Source organism: Hoplias malabaricus, chromosome 13 (assembly GCF_029633855.1).
Source record: "Hoplias malabaricus isolate fHopMal1 chromosome 13, fHopMal1.hap1, whole genome shotgun sequence".
Lineage (NCBI taxonomy): Eukaryota > Metazoa > Chordata > Actinopteri > Characiformes > Erythrinidae > Hoplias > Hoplias malabaricus.
This window is the reverse complement of record NC_089812.1, coordinates 33,345,981-33,363,981: the sequence shown is the minus strand read 5'-3', so window position 1 is coordinate 33,363,981 and position 18,001 is coordinate 33,345,981. Positions and strand designations below refer to the sequence as shown.

Sequence of the window (18,001 nt, the reverse complement as noted above, 5' to 3'; positions counted from 1 at the left end):
TATCCAACTGCGTGGATGTAGAGCAACCACAGCCAACAGATGATGGTGATGATGATGATGAGGATGTTACTCTACAACTGACTGCGCGTGAGAGGTCCACTCCAAGTCTCCAGAGTATTGTCCACGTTACAATACGTTTTGTACGACAAAAGAGAAATGGCACGAGCCAGAGGGGTGTCCTAATGATGTGCCCCATCCTTCCAGGGGTCCCTGCGCGTTCGTGTCATTGGTGTCGTACCCTAAACGTGTTATTGTAACGTTTTACCGCGTCTTTTTAAGATTGTTAAGGTTCTCAAATCTCCCGCTGGAGCTTGTACAGATGAAGGGGGTTTCAAAATGTCCTACCTATAGTTTTATTTGATGGACCAGGACCGGAATGGCTGCGTCCAAAACTGCATTTCAGCACACTACATAGAGCCTTACAAACAGAAGGTGTAGGATATCGGTAGCGTACGTGCGTACGGACGCAGTCAGCGTGTGCGCCAGAGTGACGCGAAGGGAGAGCAAGCTCCGTCGACACAGACACAACACACACACCGTCTCGCAGTCCCGTGTTGCTTACCTTGAGCACGAGCGACGCTCAAAACGGCAAAAACCAACAGCGTCAGTGCGGCTCCCCCCGTCCCCGTCAACATGTGCCCGAGCATGGTGGTGGTGCGCGCGCCAGAGGAGCGGTGCCCGTTTTTCCCGCGGAGCGCTCGCAGCTCTCCCGTAGAGAAGGGGATGCGTCCGCGCGCTTGAAAACGATCAGAGTCAAGTTCACCAACTACCCCCAGTGGCGCCCATCGTCCGGCGTTTTCTCCTTTCGCCTTCTTGCCGTATCTTTGCTGTTTTTCTTCTGCGCGCCCGAGTCGAGGCGAAAGTTGAGCCGCTCGGAGAGGAGAGCTGCGCGCGCTTCACTTTCCTCAAGTCAATTAAAGCGGGCTGCTGCTGGAGATACGCCTCCCGCGGCGGCGCGCATGCGAGCTTCGGAACCGAACGACGAGCTCTACGCCGTTGAATGAGAACCGAGAAAGGCGAAATGACACTGAAACTGAGGGAAAGTAAGGGTTGTTCAACGTCGCCCGCGGCTCAAACGCATGTAATCCCCCGGTATTTACCTCATACCGGGCAGCGCGTGCTGGAGAACTGCGCTGTGAGCTGTTGCCCCCTTGCGGCGAGTGACAGAAGCGCTTCGACGCTCAAATTGAAGGGTCGTGACGTTTTACCCCATCTGGCAGCACTTTACATTTGTGCTACCCTCATAAACATTTATGAATGGTTTACAACGAGTTCATTAACGGTTATTAGTCAGGTCATACACACCTTTAAAACTAGTAGTTTCAATAGACATTCACTGACATTCAAACCTACTGTGATTTATTGTGATCCTGGGCTGTGGGGTTGAAATATCAGGGTCATTGGGGGTCCAGAGCCTACCCAGAATCACTGGGCACAAGGCAGGGATACACCCTGGGCATTACACACTAGCACAATCACACTTATGGACATGTTTACCTGGCCAATCCCCTCTACCAGCATTTGTAAACAAAGAACATGGAGGATGATCCTGAAGACACGGAACACACTAAACTCCTCATAGAAAGTTATTTGAAGTGTGTCTCAGACCCACAACCCTGGAGGTGTGTGACAGCAACACTACCTGTTGCACCTTGGGAAATATGTACGTGTAAATATTGTCCCACAAGTGACTGATGAAGACAAACTATAAAAAGTAACCACTGCATAAGGTCTTCATAGCCTTAATACATAACATGTACAGCACTCATATAAACACAAGATAAGTGTTTGTGAGAGATGTACTCATTCGTTTAGCCCAGTTTCTGTGCGTAGAAGTCTAACGCAGTCCTGTTTTTCCATGTAATGACTGTGTTCAAGGGCTATCAAAGACATTTAAGCATCATCGAAAGTCAGACAGTGAAATCAGCAGACTTGAGCTGAGGACTGCACCGGAGGGCTCGACTGGTTCCTAAGCCGTCTCATGCCTACACACCCCCTTCCTCAAAAAAAAAAAAGAGAAAGGCGCAACGTTAAAACGCGGCTAGGCAGATTTGCCAGTGGAGGGGCGGAGAGATTTGAATTCTTCCCATGGCAGTATAAGCCGGCTGCCTGTCTGAGACCGCAGGCTTTGATCCTGAGGGCGCAAATGTGGTTTTGAATTCCGAGCAGATCCAGAGACTGGTGCTCATTACCAGGGCACGAGCATGACTCACATACCTGCAACCGTGGAGCAGGTCACATTCAGAGAACACAACCGAGAGAGAGGCACGCCATGAAGATGAAACAAAGCAGCGAGGGTCGTTACCTTCATGTGTAATCGGAGGGGTCACTCTCTTACAATTAAAGCTGCCTATGGTTCCTGGTTTGAATGAATGCTTCAAACCTTGAACTGGTCCAGAATCTTTACAGCATTTAGAGGCTTATTCCACTCTCACCAGGCGAATTGATTTTTTATTGCATAGCTCAGAATTTTCAAGTGTTTCAGCAGTTCTTTTATTGTATTTTCACTCTTAATGTGACATATTTTTGTATGAAACAGTATAAGGAAGGGACTAGAAAAAGATTTCACTCAGGTGTGGGTGGTTGGGTTGATGTGGAAAAAACATATTAGCATTGTCATAAATGATATTATTCAATCATTCATTCATTATCTGTAACCCTTATCCAGTTCAGGGTCGCGGTGGGTCCGGAGCCTACCTGGAATCACTGGGTGCAAGGCGGGGTCACACCCTGGAGGGGGCGCCATTCCTTCATAGGGTGACACACACTCACAAAAAACTCACGTTTACTTTCAGATCCAAGATTATCCTCAAGAACAGAACAACTTGAAATAGAACAAATAAGTAAATAAAACTTATTTTTTGTGTTCTCCCTGTGTCTGCGTGGGTTTCCTCCGGGTGACTGTCTGTGAGGTGTGTGGTGTGTTCTCCCTGTGTCTGCGTGGGTTTCCTCCGGGTGACCGTCTGTGAGGAGTGTGGTGTGTTCTCCCTGTGTCTGCGTGGGTTTCCTCCAGGTGACCGTCTGTGAGGAGTGTGGTGTGTTCTCCCTGTGTCTGCGTGGGTCTCCTTCGGGTGCTCCGGTTTCCTCCCACAGTCCAAAAACACACGTTGGTAGGTGGATTGGTGACTCAAAAGTGTCCGTAGGTGTGAGTGAATGTGTGTGTGTCTGTGTTGCCCTGTGAAGGACTGGCGCCCCCTCCAGGGTGTATTCTTGCCTGGATAAAGGTTACAGACAATGAATGAATGAATGAATTGACTTATTTTTTTCACCTTATATATAATCCCCAAGTGGTAATCTGTTCATTCATTAATTCATTCGTTGCACCAGTCCAGCTTTGGACACTAGCAGCGTGTGTTTTTGGACCGTGGGAGGAAACCAGAGACACAGAGAGAACACACCAAGCTCCTCACAGTTGAGTGATTATAAGTGGTAAAATAACCCTCATTAACCAAGTGCAAATGTGGGCTATTTCTGTCAGATGTGACTGTGATATGTTACAGATATTAATACGTTCATGAGACTCTCAACCTAGAAGGCACCAGGTGGAGAAGGCTACTATAATATCTGAATCAATATTTGTTTTATCAGCAGGATACATTTATTAGCATATCAGCAAAACCAATATTTTGCCATGTTTTATTGCAGCGTAATTATCATCTAAACTAATTACTGGACGGGTTATATGGCTGCATTATAATTATTGGGTAGGTTGTAAAACCGTCCTCCCCTGGAAATTACGCCTGTGTTCATCATCATCACAGCGACATCAATCATGCGCAGCATCCACGGCGTTTTGGTACGCAGCTGCGATTCTACAGGAGCTGTGAAGGGTGTCAACGTAGGCTTCTGACATTGAGGACATCCACCAAAGTCTTCATCACTTTGAGTAAGCAGGATCACCGTAAACAAACTATTTATTCCACCCCCCACTGACACACGCTAACATCTGCTTGTGTGGGGGAAGAAGACAGAACCAATGAAAGCGCTCCAGCAGAAGAAGAAGAAGAAGAAGAAGAAGAAGAAAAAAAGTAGCTGTGACAGGGCCCTTGATCCTCCAGGTAAAACAGGCAGGGCGTGATTTGAAGGTAGATGAGGCCTGTTGGAGGCAGACCTACTGCTTCTAACCCACAGCTTAATGTCAATGCCCTGCTTTCCACCCTCAAGGAAGGAGGCTGCCTGTCTCGTAATGAGCTGGTGGTGTGTGTGAGAGCTAAACGGCCCACCTGTCTCCTCGGGTTGAGCCTAATCACATGCAGGGGCAAACTGCGGGGGCAAACTGCATCTGTCTTTACCTTACCTTCTTCCGCTGTGTGAGACAGTCAGGTACAATGGAAAAAAATATCATATGCCTAGTAGCAAAGTTGACAGAAAAGCGTTAAAGCAGTGGTTTTACAGAAAGAAAAACAGTTTACACCATTTTTACACCATTTTTCACAATCAGCCGAGAGCTTGTTCAGTGTCAGGTTGCTTCTTCACTGTTGCACTGGAGCTCCAAGGCTGAGGTTCTCCTCATTCACACAGTAACCACAGCTGACGTTGTGCTGTACATTTGCCATCAATAACTGTGTCGATATCCACTGAGTGTTCTGAAACATTCTTTTCTCCGTCCTGACTCAGCTGTGGGGGGTTATGTTTGTCTAGGTTTATCGAGCTAAAGAGCCGCAAGAAACTCGGTGCTCTACACCAGGAGTCAGCGGCTCAGCAGGTTTTCAGGTTTCCATTTCAGTCAGGCATAACACCACCCGATCCCGCTCAGTTAATATGTTAATCAGCCTTTATTCATTCGCTTCTGGTGACCCCTGCCATAGATAAGACACTTTTGTTTCCCCAGATAAGATCTCAAACAGAACATCAAGCTCCCCATCTGAAAAATATCCATAGGTGTTTCTCTTTACTGTGAGAAAACAATCCAACCCTTTGAGTCTAAGGCTGTGTAGCTGTGGGTCCCCTGAGCACAGACCTCAGCATCACTGAAAGTGTTGGGGGTTACACGGATTATGCGGAAGGCTTTTAAAAAAAAAACATCCCTGCAGAGGTCTGTGGAAAACTGCGAGCGAGTCACCTGGAAAAACATAATGAAGGTTGTGAAGGAGGGCTGATTTAGTGTTAAATAAACGTTTCTGCGTTGTTTTCAGATGCTGAAAAGTGGCTGTTTTGACTGTAAAACTAATAAGTGAAAATGTGGTGTCGGTACTATGATGTGAGGTGGTAAACAGACTCAGAGAGTAAACAAATTAAAAGAAACATTCAAAACAATGAAGACATTAATTAAGGAGAAGCAATTTAATAACGGCATCGAGTATAAATAAGACGAGCAATATACGGTAGGAAGAAAAAGGCACGAAGAGCTGGTGTATAATCAACATGAGTGTCCATTACTCGTTCGCTGTAATAGCCTACTACTAAAGAAATATCAAACACCAAGCATCAGACATCTGCTGCTTTTGGCATGAGGAGGGCAAAATTGGGCTGATCTTAATAACACTCTTAGACACAACTGCAGTGAAAAAGCCTGTATTTACAGTCGCATTCTTTCAAGGGCAATTTATTAATCCGTAGTTAATCACTGGGGCATGTCGGGGAAAAAAGCAACATTTTATTATTTTTTAGTGATTATATTTAAATGTTCTTTGAGTGTCCTAGGCCTATATTAGCTTCACAACAAGAGGAGGCAATTTCCCACACACGGCATCACGTGGAACACCGTTAAAGAACAGAGAAAATCATGTGGAATTCACGGCGGTTTGACCAGCGTAGCAGGGAGAGGTGGCTAACGGCCGTTGACGAAGGTGCACGCTGTGTTGAGCCGACGGGGGACACTGAGGAGAAGCCTAATGACTGGCTTAAACTCAGTGCTCTCTCAATGGGACCGTTGTTTACAGCTGTGGGATGCTGGTACGCCTCATTATAACGTGGGCTTATGTGCTGTATAGTGTTGAGCCGGGTGGTATGTTGACAGTACTCATTATTTATCGTTGTCAAAGCCCTGCTTCTGACAGGTTTTTGTTGTTGTTGTTGTTGTTGTTGTGTTTTTTTTGTTACTCCATGCTGCAACAGATGGAACGGCCGCAGCACTAGCTCTGTTCATGCACTTCCTGATTGGAGGCCCCTATGATATGACATTTTGTGCTGATTCAATTGGGTTCGCTTATTACCAGAGCAGACACGAGTGTCACATTTTATCGGTAGTCTATTTAAGGCAGGGCTCCTTGTTTCACATTTCATAGGCCGCTCAGTCCATCGCAGAGATATCGCACCCAAAGGGTTTTGCCATGAGACAGCTCTTCATTCCGTAATGTTTCAGAAATGACAATCGGCCCACAGATACCTCTCCACCTTACCTTTTATTAGCCACCGAACCCAAATGAATACAAATCAGCCCGTAATACAATCTCTCCCCTACATGCTACATACCAATCTCTCAACGTCTCCTTTCCATTACGTTCAGGCGATCAAAATGCAGTGGCTTGCGACGTAATGGAACAGCTCTGGATGTTTGTTTAGGCACTGAATAAAAACAGGAGAAATATTCATTTAATGAAGAATGTAAATCCACTCCAGAGGAAAAGTAAATTATGGGGAAAAAGGCGGGGGTGTTTTGTGCCTCCTCCTTGGTGTCTGCTTTAGGACTTGCCTGACGCCTTCATTAGCACGCCTCAAGAATAAAAGCAGCCGGTGAAGAGCCTGAAATAACTCTCTGCATTAGTTTAAATAAACACTGAGGGGAAAGGGTTTTTTTTTTACCACAGAATAAATTCAGCTGCGGCAGTGTGAGCTGACCAGTGTGACTGTTCTATATCGGTCTCTGGATTACCTCACACACCATCACAGAACAAAACCTCATAAACCCCTCGTGAATAGCGAAATCAGTTTAAGGAGTACTCATCTTGGACATTTCATGTTCAATTGTAGATGTGCAGCTTGCATTAACATCCATATAAAAGCACTGACCTGAAAAATTGGAACCTCTGGAGAGCAGAATATGAGCCTATAGTCACCATGTTAAATGACAAACGTTGGCTAGAGGGGTATTAAAATTCCTTGCACTGGTGCTTGGAAAAGATCCACTGAGAGTACCTTTGGGCAAGAGTAGTGTTTCTGAACCAGAACTAATCATCCAATATCATGCCTGACCTCAGTAATGCTCTTTTTGCTGAACACCATAAAATCCTCACAGAAATGTTCCAACATCTTACATGCAGTCTTACAAAGACAGTACAGTAGGTGAAAATGTTTTGGTTCTGCAGATCTTAAAAGACTACAAGACGTTCTAGAGCCAGGCAAATGTCACTAGACATTGATTTAAGATTATGAGAAAACAAAAATGCAGTCTTGTAATTAGCATGGTATAATTAATTGTGTTGTTGGGAGGCAGAGTGGTGCAGCAGGTAGTGTTGCAGTCACACAGGCCCAGGGACCTGGAGGTTGTGGGTTCAAGTCCTGCTCTGGGTGACTCCTCTGTGAGGAGTGTGGTGTGTTCTCTCTGTGTCTGCGTGGGTTTCCTCCAGGTGACTGTCTGTGAGGAGTGTGGTGTGTTCTCCCTGTGTCTGCGTGGGTTTCCTCCGGGTGACTGTCTGTGTGGAGTGTGGTGTGTTCTCTCTGTGTCTGCGTGGGTTTCCTCAAGGTGACTGTCTGTGTGGAGTGTGGTGTGTTCTCCCTGTGTCTGTGTGGGTTTCCTCAAGGTGACTGTCTGTGTGGAGTGTGGTGTGTTCTCCCTGTGTCTGCGTGGGTTTCCTCAAGGTGACTGTCTGTGAGGAGTGTGGTGTGTTCTCCCTGTGTCTGTGTGGGTTTCCTCCGGGTGACTGTCTGTGAGGAGTGTGGTGTGTTCTCCCTGTGTCCGCGTGGGTTTCCTCCGGGTGACTGTCTGTGAGGAGCGTGGTGTGTTCTCCCTGTGTCTGTGTGGGTTTCCTCCCTCGGACTGGTGACTCAGAAGATCGTCCATATGTGTGAGTGTGTGTACCTAACCAATGGAATGCATAGCCTTGCAGTGCCCATCCTAAAGCCTGGATAAACAGGGAGGGTTGCGTCAGGAAGAAGAATTCTAACAGAAGTCTAACAGGACACAAGGGTAACCTTTATTCTACAGTCCTACTTCCCTCTCAGATCATATGACTAATGTGAACTGTCATAGCTTTACACTGACTTTTGAAGATCACTTGAGATTGCTTTTTCACTTCTGAAGGCTGACTATAGTGAAATGCTGGCCTTTCAATTTTACCATTGACAGAGGAAGTAAACAGAGGTGCATCGGAGATATGGTCTGTGCTTAACTTTCTGCTGAAGCTCACCTTCTACTTCTACTCAAGCATTTTACATTTCTGCCAGTGAATAGCAGCCCAACTCAAGGCCAAAGAGGAGGCTGAGAGAATTTGGGTGTGTCTGTGTTCAGAAGGACCGTGGGAAGGATACTGAGGTAGTGGACAAAGCTGACAATATCCTCACTTTTCCAGCCCCAAAAGATCAAAAAAGTAGGCAGACGAGGATGTGTTACGGCCATTCTTATAAGGTTATTTACGTTTAACAAATCCTGCCAGGAAGTGGGTGAAAGGGTAGAGACTTTCATTACTGATGTGCACAGGCTAGCAGAACATTTCAATTTGCTGCGCTGCATGACGAAATGATTTGAGATAGCCGTAGTCAGCATTAAAGAGAAAGCCAAGATCCAGTGTTACTGCAATTACACGAGTAAGACAACATGGAGACATCAAGAAACAGCAGCTTGTTAGGAATTCAGTGGCATCATCTAGTAGGCCTCCTTAGAATATTGTCATACAACCAGGCTTCAAAAGAGCACCACAGTGAAAGCACTGAAATGGAAAGACTCAGAGAAGTCCAATAAACAACTGTGGAAGGTGGAGAAAATTTCAGGAGAGTCCGTGAAACAAACCTTGCAGGAAAGTTAATGAGCGTATCTGTGTGCAGCAATGTTCTCCATAAACAATGTGCACCCTTTGTGGCTTGTTTAATTGATTAAAAAATATCAACAAATAAACGGGATGCTCTAAAGCAGCTGCACGTGAACCTAAAACCAGCATGTGCTGGCTGAGGGGGTAGAAAGCGAGGGGATTTATACTGCACCAGCTGGCACTTTGCATTGAACAGTAAAGCAATAGCTTGGCATTTACTAAAGCAATAGCTCCCCAACCCTTTCTGCAGTGCCCCCTTTGGTAAACCACAAGAAATTGACTGTTGGTTGGGTTTTGGCAAAATTGGGTTTGCAGATTTATTTGTCTGGCGGTGGCCTTGGTCCAGTTTGGTTGAACCAGACCCATCCTTGGCTACATCCTGCACCCCACTTTAGGAAACAAGTGCACAAGATTGTGGAGCAGCGTTCAGAACCTTTGGGATGAGACGAGATGGAGTGGGTTTTCTGATTCAGAACTAATCACCCCACATACTGTGCCTGGAATCCCCAAGGGTTTGTGGTTGACTGCCATCAAATCCTCTCAAAGGTGTTCCATGATCCTGTGTACATATGTTTACTGCAGCAAATGGAGACAAATTCCCTATTAATACCCCCCAAAACACCCTCAAGAAGGGAAGCGTCCACACAATTCCATTCAGCGCAGGTGGAATAGAAGGAATAATTCTGAATGAAAGGGAGACTGGTTTCATTTGTGGACCTTGCACACTCAATCAAAAGTGCATGGACTGAGACACTGCAATCTCAGTGCCTTTCCAAACACACACTGGTGCTCCACTGACCACAAAAGCCTGCCAGAGACCAAAGAAAAAAAAAAAAGATGGCGTGCTCCAGCCTGCCTCAAGAAGACTCCACAGCCCAGATTAGCAGCCACAACAGGAACGAGGCCAATTTGGCGCCAGACTGAGAATGAAAGAACAAAATAAAAATTGAAGATAAGATGTTTGTTATGACAGGTTTGTCTGACATTCAGTCACTGAACATTGTGGGTCTTATTCAGCACAGCGGTGAAGCAGGGAATCATTTCAGGACACTCTGGCAAGGTCTAAGCAAGCTCTGTCTGGAGGATCAAAATTAAACATGGGGCTGGCCTGCATAGCCTGAATTTTACAGGCTTTAAATCTGTGATGTGGTGCAGCAGGAAGTATCGCAGTCACACAGCTGCAGGGTCCTGGAGGTTGTGTGTTCAAGTCTCGCTCCGGGTGACTGTGTGGTGTGTTCTCCCTGTGTCTGCGTGGGTTTCCTCCGGGTGACTGTCTGTGAGGAGTGTGGTGTGTTCTCCCTGTGTCTGCGTGGGTTTCCTCCGGGTGACTGTCTGTGAGGAGTGTGGTGTGTTCTCCCTGTGTCTGCGTGGGTTTCCTCCGGGTGACTGTCTGTGAGGAGTGTGTTGTGTTCTCTCTTTGTCCACGTGCGTTTCCTCAAGGTGACTGTAAGGAGTGTGTTGTGTTTTCTCTGTGTCCGCGTGGGTTTCCTCCAGGTGACTGTCTGTGAGGAGTGTGGTGTGTTCTCCCTGTGTCCGCGTGGGTTTCCTCCAGGTGACTGTCTGTGAGGAGTGTGGTGTGTTCTCCCTGTGTCTGCGTGGGTTTCCTCCCACAATCCAAAAAGGTGTTGGAAGGTGGATTGGTGGCTCAAAAGTGTCCGTAGCTGTGAGTGAGTGTGTGTGTTGCCCTGTGAAGCAGTGGCGCCCCCTCCAGTGTGAATATTCCTACCCTGTCCCCAATGATTCCAGGTAGGCTCTGGACCCACTGCGACCCTAAACTGGATACGCGGTTACAGATAATGAATGAATGAACGTTCCATCATTTGTCTGATTAAAACATTCCAGGTTTTGACTTGGAGAAAATACTAGACGCATAAATGAATCTTAAACGCAATTAGCCTGAATGCTAGAAAATAAGACTGGACGTCTGTTTACCTGGACAATAGTAATGATACTGACAATGTAAAACTCTTTGCATAGATTTGTAATATTGAGAGTTAAAGCAGTTTAATGAGCGAAAAGTTTCCATTCCATATCTAAAATAGTGCTCCACGTTTAAATCCTGGTGTGGGTGAATAAACCTTCATACACAAACATGAACCTGAGCCAGATAAAGCCGAATGTCCTTCAACGAACAAATGAATGTTTCTCTTTGTGTAAAACATTGTTCACAATTTTAATGGCTTTAATATTTATTTCGCTTTAGTCTTCCAAATAATACAGGTCAGGCTACGGAACTAAGAAGTGAAGGTTAACCTGAGTTAGTGACTTGATTCTTTTATTTACTCTATCTACTTTTTATCTTGTTCAGGGTTGCTGCCCAGTGCCCAGCCAGAAATATTGCAGGAATCAAGGCAGAAACACACCATGGACATGGTACCAGTCCATCACAAGTCATCTCACATTCCCCCACACACTAAACTATGTGTGAAACTATGAACACATTTGAATCGCCAGTCCACTGACCAATGTGTTTTTGGACTGTGGGAGGAAACCGGAGCGCCTGGAGGAAACAGACCGTCACCCAAAGCAAGGATTTAACCCACAACCCGAGGACCCTGGAGCTGTTTGGCAATGACACCACACGTTGCGTCACCTTGCAACTGAGTGGCCCTGGATAGGAAGAAGTTGTCACAGAAAATGAATGACTTTAATGACCTAATGTCACATCTATGGTTAAGTTAATGCCATATTTGGTTTCAGTGTATGTTTTGTGTAAATAAGCCTGAACTATTGAAAATGGTCCAAAATCCAAATATAACTTTAAATCTGTGATATGGCACACGCAGCCACGCAGCTTCTGGGACCTGGAGGTTGTGGGTTCGGGTCCTGCTCCGGGTGACTGTCTGTGAGGAGTGTGGTGTGTTCTCCCTGTGTCTGCGTGGGTTTCCTCCAGCTGACTGTCTGTGAAGAGTGTGGTGTGTTCTCCCTGTGTCTGCGTGGGTTTCCTCCAGCTGACTGTCTGTGAGGAGTGTGGTGTGTTCTCCCTGTGTCTGCGTGGGTTTCCTCCGGGTGACTGTCTGTGGGGAGTGTGGTGTGTTCTCCCTGTGTCTGTGTGGGTTTCCTCTGGGTGACTATCTGTGAGGAGTGTGGTGTGTTCTCCCTGTGTCTGTGTGGGTTTCCTCCAGGTGATTGTCTGTGAGGAGTGTGGTGTGTTCTCCCTGTGTCTGTGTGGGTTTCCTCTGGGTGACTGTCTGTGTGGAGTGTGGTGTGTTCTCCCTGTGTCTACGTGGGTTTCCTCTGGGTGACTGTCTGTGAGGACTGTGGTGTGTTCTCCCTGTGTCTGCGTGGGTTTCCTCCCACAGTCCAAAAACACAGGTTGGAAGGTGGATTGGTGGCTCAAAAGTGTCCGTAGCTCTGAGTGTGTGTTGCCCTGTGAAGCACTGGTGCCCCCTCCAGTGTGGATATTCCTACCCTTTATTTATTTTTACTACATAAAGGAATTTACATAAATATAACTGACATATCTTGGAATATCGGTATTCAGGCCAGCTTTAATTGATCTCAAAAATAGAAAAGCAATGGACAATGCCATAGAGCTCATTGATGGTAGTGTTGCTGAATGGAGAGGTTTAGATTCATGAGCCTCACCAGCCAGTGATATTCTGCCAGCAGTTGATAAGCTTTTGGCACAGCACAAAGTGGGCAAACATCTTTACAAATTTGGAATGTTGGCAAATTCCACTTTGACACTGATGGGTAGACACTTTTTTTTTTTTGAGCAAGCCTCTTATTTGGAATACAATTTGCCTGAACATTTTCAGACATTGATTTCATGTCTAAAAGGGGAAATTTCAGAGTCGTGCTGATCTTGGCTTAAGAGGCAGACAGGACAGAGCATGACCACATGCTAAATAAAGTTCTACGAAAACAGACAAATCGAGATTGCGCTCTTAACAAGTGCCAATTTGCTGTTGCCACAGACAGCGTCCTAAGGGAAGTCATTCTCAATGGACTGGAGTAAATGAGCAATTGTTAACATGCCAGAGTCTAAGACTGCAGCTGATATTTGAAAGTTAATAAGCCTAGAGCGGGGGTGGCACGGTGGTGCAGCAGGTAGTGTCGCAGTCACACAGCTCCAGGGGCTTGGAGGTTGTGGGTTCGATTCCCGCTCTTGGTGACTGTCTCTGAGGAGTGTGGTGTGTTTTCCCTGTGTCTGCGTGGGTTTCCTCCCACAGTCCAAAAACACATGTTGGTAGGTGGATTGGTGAATGTCTGTGTCTGTGTTGCCCTGTGAAGGACTGGCGCCCCCTCCAGGGTGTATTCTTGCCTTGCGCCCACTGATTCCAGATAGACTCTGGACCCACCGCGACCCTGAACTGGATAAAGGTTACAGATAATGAATGAATGAAGCCTAGAGTGGATGTCCATTTTTATTTTAATAATTTTATATAATTTATATTAAGCTATGGCCAATTTCTATTTGATCATACTGGTGCCTACAGACTGTAGTCCATCTGTTGCTAGCCCCCTTATCCATTTATTATCTGTAACCCTTATCCAATTCAGGGTCACGGTGGGTCCAGAGCCTACCTGGAATCATTGGGCGCAAGGCGGGAATACACCCTGGAGGGGGCGCCAGTCCTTCACAGGGCAACACACACACACTCATTCACACACTCACACCTACAGACACTTTTGAGTCACCAATCCACCTACCAACGTGTGTTTTTGGACTGTGAGAGTAAACCGGAGCACCCGGAGGAAACCCATGTGGACAAGGGGAGAACACACCACACTCCTTACAGACAGTCACCCGGAGGAAACCCACGCAGACACAGAGAGAACACACCAAACTCCTCACAGACAGTCACCCGGAGGAAACCCACGCAGACACAGAGAGAACACACCAACTCCTCACAGATAGTCACCCGGAGCAGGAATCAAACCCACAACCTCCAGGTCCCTGGAGCTGTGTGACTGCGACACTCCCTGCTGCGCCACCATGCCGCCGTAGCCCCCTTATGACCCCCCGTTATTCAATGGTCAGAACCCTCTCAGGACCATCACAGAGCAGCTGTGATTAGGGTGGTGGCTCTTTCTGTGTGAAGCAGTGCTACTGACATGATGGTGTTGTGTTAGTAGTATGGTGCATTGGATCAGACACAGCAGTGTTGCTGAAGTTTTTATCAACTGTACCTACTCACTCTCCACTCTATTAGACACACCTACCTTGCTGGTCGACCTTGTAGACAGTAGTTCATCTGATGCGGCACACTTTGCGTTGCTCGTCCTCTAGTCCAGCAATGATACACACGTACCATCATAACACACACAAACACACCACCACAATGTCAGTGTCAGAGAGGGTTCGGAGGGTTCAAAATATACAGAGCAACAGATGGACTGCCACCTGTAATTAGACATACAAAGTACACCTATGAGTAAAGGGAGTATTATGTTACGACAGATAGAGTTATACATTTAAAATATACAGCAATAGCCATCAATATTTCTGTTTTCATTATAGACACATATATATTTATTAAACATTATAGAAACACTCTTCTATGAACAGATTTTAAATCAATGAATGTTCTTGCTATTAAAACGACCAGCCAGCTGCAATGTTAGAGGATACAGGCAATTATAATATCCAGGTATGTTCCGACAGAAAAGACTGCTCTGGCGGTCACCAGGGACAGCGGATTACATAACGAACCTCTGCTGTATGATCTTCCACTGATTCAGTCTGAAGTTTCTCAAGTTCATTGTGGTGTTCCTCTTGTCCCTGGGGAGCAATGCTACATAGTTGATGCTCCTTGTTGTTAACAGAGAGGCTGAGCAGGAGCTGGAAGCAGAATGTAGAGCATACGCTGAGAGTGTGCTACAACATATTACGCTGCACAAACTAAACTACAACAGATGTTCCTGAGTCACTCCTCCTGTCCTGGCCTCGGTGAGCTGATCCACACACACGCACTCACACTGCATCCTGATTGCTCAATATCAGTCTAGAGTACATGAGTGTGGAAATTCCAGACACCTCATCATGGCAATGGAGGCATAAACAGCCCATGTCATGGCCTGGAATTAATGAGACCGGTCAAAGGACTGCTGAGAGCTTTGTCAAAGAAGCCCAAGACAGAAGAGAATACCTTATTATCACCAGCTGGCATGGCAGAAAGTGGCGGTGAAAAAAAAATAGCATATGCTACTCATGGACTAGTTTGCTTTCATCTTGTGAACTTGCCAGCCCCTGACTCCCTGACACATAAACCTCAGAGGCTCCAATCAATTTGCTGCAGGGTGGCTGAAGTTGTGTGTCACATATTGGACCAGAGTTTGTGAACACACACACACACACACAAACACACAAATACGCATGCGTCATGCTTTTGCCCTGTCTTGTGTGTTCCTGTTTGTTGTTGCCTTGTTGCCATGTGAACACATGGCCCTGTTTTTGTTTTGTTCTTGTCTCCTCCCTTGTCTCCGCCCTCTCGTCAGTGTCTCCACCTCTGTCTCCTCTGTGGTCCTGTGTATTTTTAGGCTCGTTTGTTTCAGTTCTCCCTTGTCTGGCCGTGTGTAGAGGTCTGCTTCTGTGTTTGTCTTGTCTTGTCTTGTGTTTGCTCACATCTACATCAGTCCAAGCTTCTTGTTTTGTTCTCTCCAGTTTGCTCCCGTTCATGTTTACTTTCATTTAAATAAATCTATTCTTGCATGTACGTCCGCCTCCCTGTCCTCCCTCCAGCTGTGACAGCATGCATCCCTCATGAATCCCTTTGAGGAAGTATTCATGATGTCCACAATGCCTTGTATCCTAAAAGGTTTCCCAGGTATTATTAAAGAAAATCCACACAAGACTAAAAACACAGGATCCTCGACTATACTTAACAGCTCTTCCAGACAGATTCATAATTATTGCCTTAATAGTAAACACAAGCAAGAAAGTCATTCATCTTTTAGAGCCACTGTCTCAGCATACCATTATTGTAGACTCTGATATGAAGCAGAAGGTTTGGGGAGCCGCGTAAGGAATCCTGAACGCCTAAATTAACTTAAACTGAAAATATATAGACTTTATTAATTATTAATGATATTAATTATTTTTCATATTATTTTAAATCATGTTATTAATCATGGAGCTGACTGTATGTGCGGTTTGTGTGATTACCTGCAGTAAACTGAACATTAAAAGGAGAGATATATTATACCCACCTTTTCCATAAGTTAACACAGTTCTCTGGAGTCCTCTGGAGTTTCTGACATATCTGCTGTAGTTAAAATACCATAACAAAACAACAAATCATCATTTGTACCCTGTCTAAACAGCCCTGTCCAGAATACCCATTTTCAGCACCTGTTCCATTAAATGACAATGAGCAACGACAAAAAACTTGATCTCTGGATTTCAGCCATTTTTATTCATTCGTTCATTCATGCCTGTAATCGCTTATCCAGTTCAGGGTCGCGGTGGGTCTGGAGCCTACCCGGAATCACTGGGCACAAGGTGCCAGTCCTTCACAGGGCGACACTCACTCACACATTCACTTACACGTAAAAAACTTTTGAGTTGTCAATACACAGGGAGAACACACCACACTCCTTACAGACAGTCACCCGGAAGAAACCCATGCAGACACAGGGAGAACACACCACACTCCTCACAGACAGTCACCCGGAAGAAACCCACGCAGACACAGGGAGAACACACCACACTCCTCACAGACAGTCACCCGGAGGAAACCCACGCAGACACAGAGAGAACACACCACACTCCTCACAGACAGTCACCTGGAGGAAACCCATGCAGACACAGAGAGAACACACTACACTCCTCACAGACAGTCACCGGGAGGAAACCCATGCAGATACAGGGAAAATACACAACACTCCTCACAGACAGTCACCCGGAGGAAACCCACGCAGACACAGGGAGAACACACCACACTCCTCACAGACAGTCACCCGGAGGAAACCCACGCAGATACAGGGAGAACACACCACACTCCTCACAGACAGTCACCCGGAGGAAACCCACGCAGACACAGAGAGAACACACCACACTCCTCACAGACAGTCACCCGGAGGAAACCCACGCAGACACAGGGAGAACACACCACACTCCTCACAAGACAGTCACCCGGAGGAAACCCACGCAGACACAGGGAGAACACATCACACTGCTCACAGACAATCACCTGGAGCGGGACTTGAACTCACAATCTCCAGGTCCCTACACTACCTGCTGCACGACCCAGCTATTTTTACTTGGTTCTATTTTTCTCCATTGTTGTTTCCCTCACATTTAAACAGTACTACTATTTCTTATAACTACTTGTGGCCTGGTGGTAAGGGAACTGAAGAGCCCTTGAGCAAGATACCTAACACCCCCAACTGCTCCCTGGGCGCCGTGGCTAGGGCTGTCCACCGCTACGGGCATGTGTGCTCACTGCCCCCTAGTGTTCACTAGTGTGCGTGTAAATGTGTGTTTCACTCCACGGATTGGGTTAAATGCAGAGAACAATTTCCTCTGTGTGCAAGCACAGTGGCCAATAAAGTGATTCTAATTCGAAAACTATGCTCATAATATTTTGCTCTGTTTAACCTCCACTTTGTCTCTCACATAAACAAAGGCTCAGCACTGTGATTGGAGAGACTCAGACAAAAAGGCGGGACAGTTCTAAAGTGTCTGCACTCTACAGGGCAATTATCTATACTGTGAAGATACGAGATGTGCAGCACCTGAAACTACAGATACTGGAAGCCTGTGCTAGCATTTCTCCTGTGGTGTTGCTATCAGTGTGTGAAGAGTGGGAGAAGAGGGTGCTATCAGTGTGTAAAGAGTGGGAGAAGAGGGTTGCATTGACAATCCAACACAATGGACAGCATTTTGAACAGGTTATCTGAGTGTTCAGAAACTTGTAATTATCTCATGACAGAATAAATTTATGTTAAAGCAAAGCACACCATTGTTTTTCTTGTGAAATTCCCAATAAGTTTAATGTGTCACATGACCCTCTTCCCATTGAAAAAACCTAAAGTTGGATCCAAAATGCCCGACTTCAAAATGGCCGCCATGGTCACCACCCATTTTGAAAAGTTCCCCACTCTCATATACTAATGTGCCACAAACAGGAAGTTAATATCACCAACCA

The 18,001-nt window shown here is 46.1% G+C and overlaps 1 protein-coding gene across 1 annotated transcript in view; it reads right to left on the bottom strand.

Moving 5' to 3' along the window:
• Positions 1-819, bottom strand: part of sdk2a (sidekick cell adhesion molecule 2a) — a 174,216-nt gene extending 173,397 nt beyond the window's left edge. The window contains exon 1 of the mRNA XM_066642524.1: positions 563-819. Coding sequence (XP_066498621.1) covers positions 563-647 — 85 coding nt within the window. The 5' untranslated portion in view covers positions 648-819. The remainder of the gene's footprint in view (positions 1-562) is intronic.
• Positions 820-18,001: the final 17,182 nt, after the last annotated feature.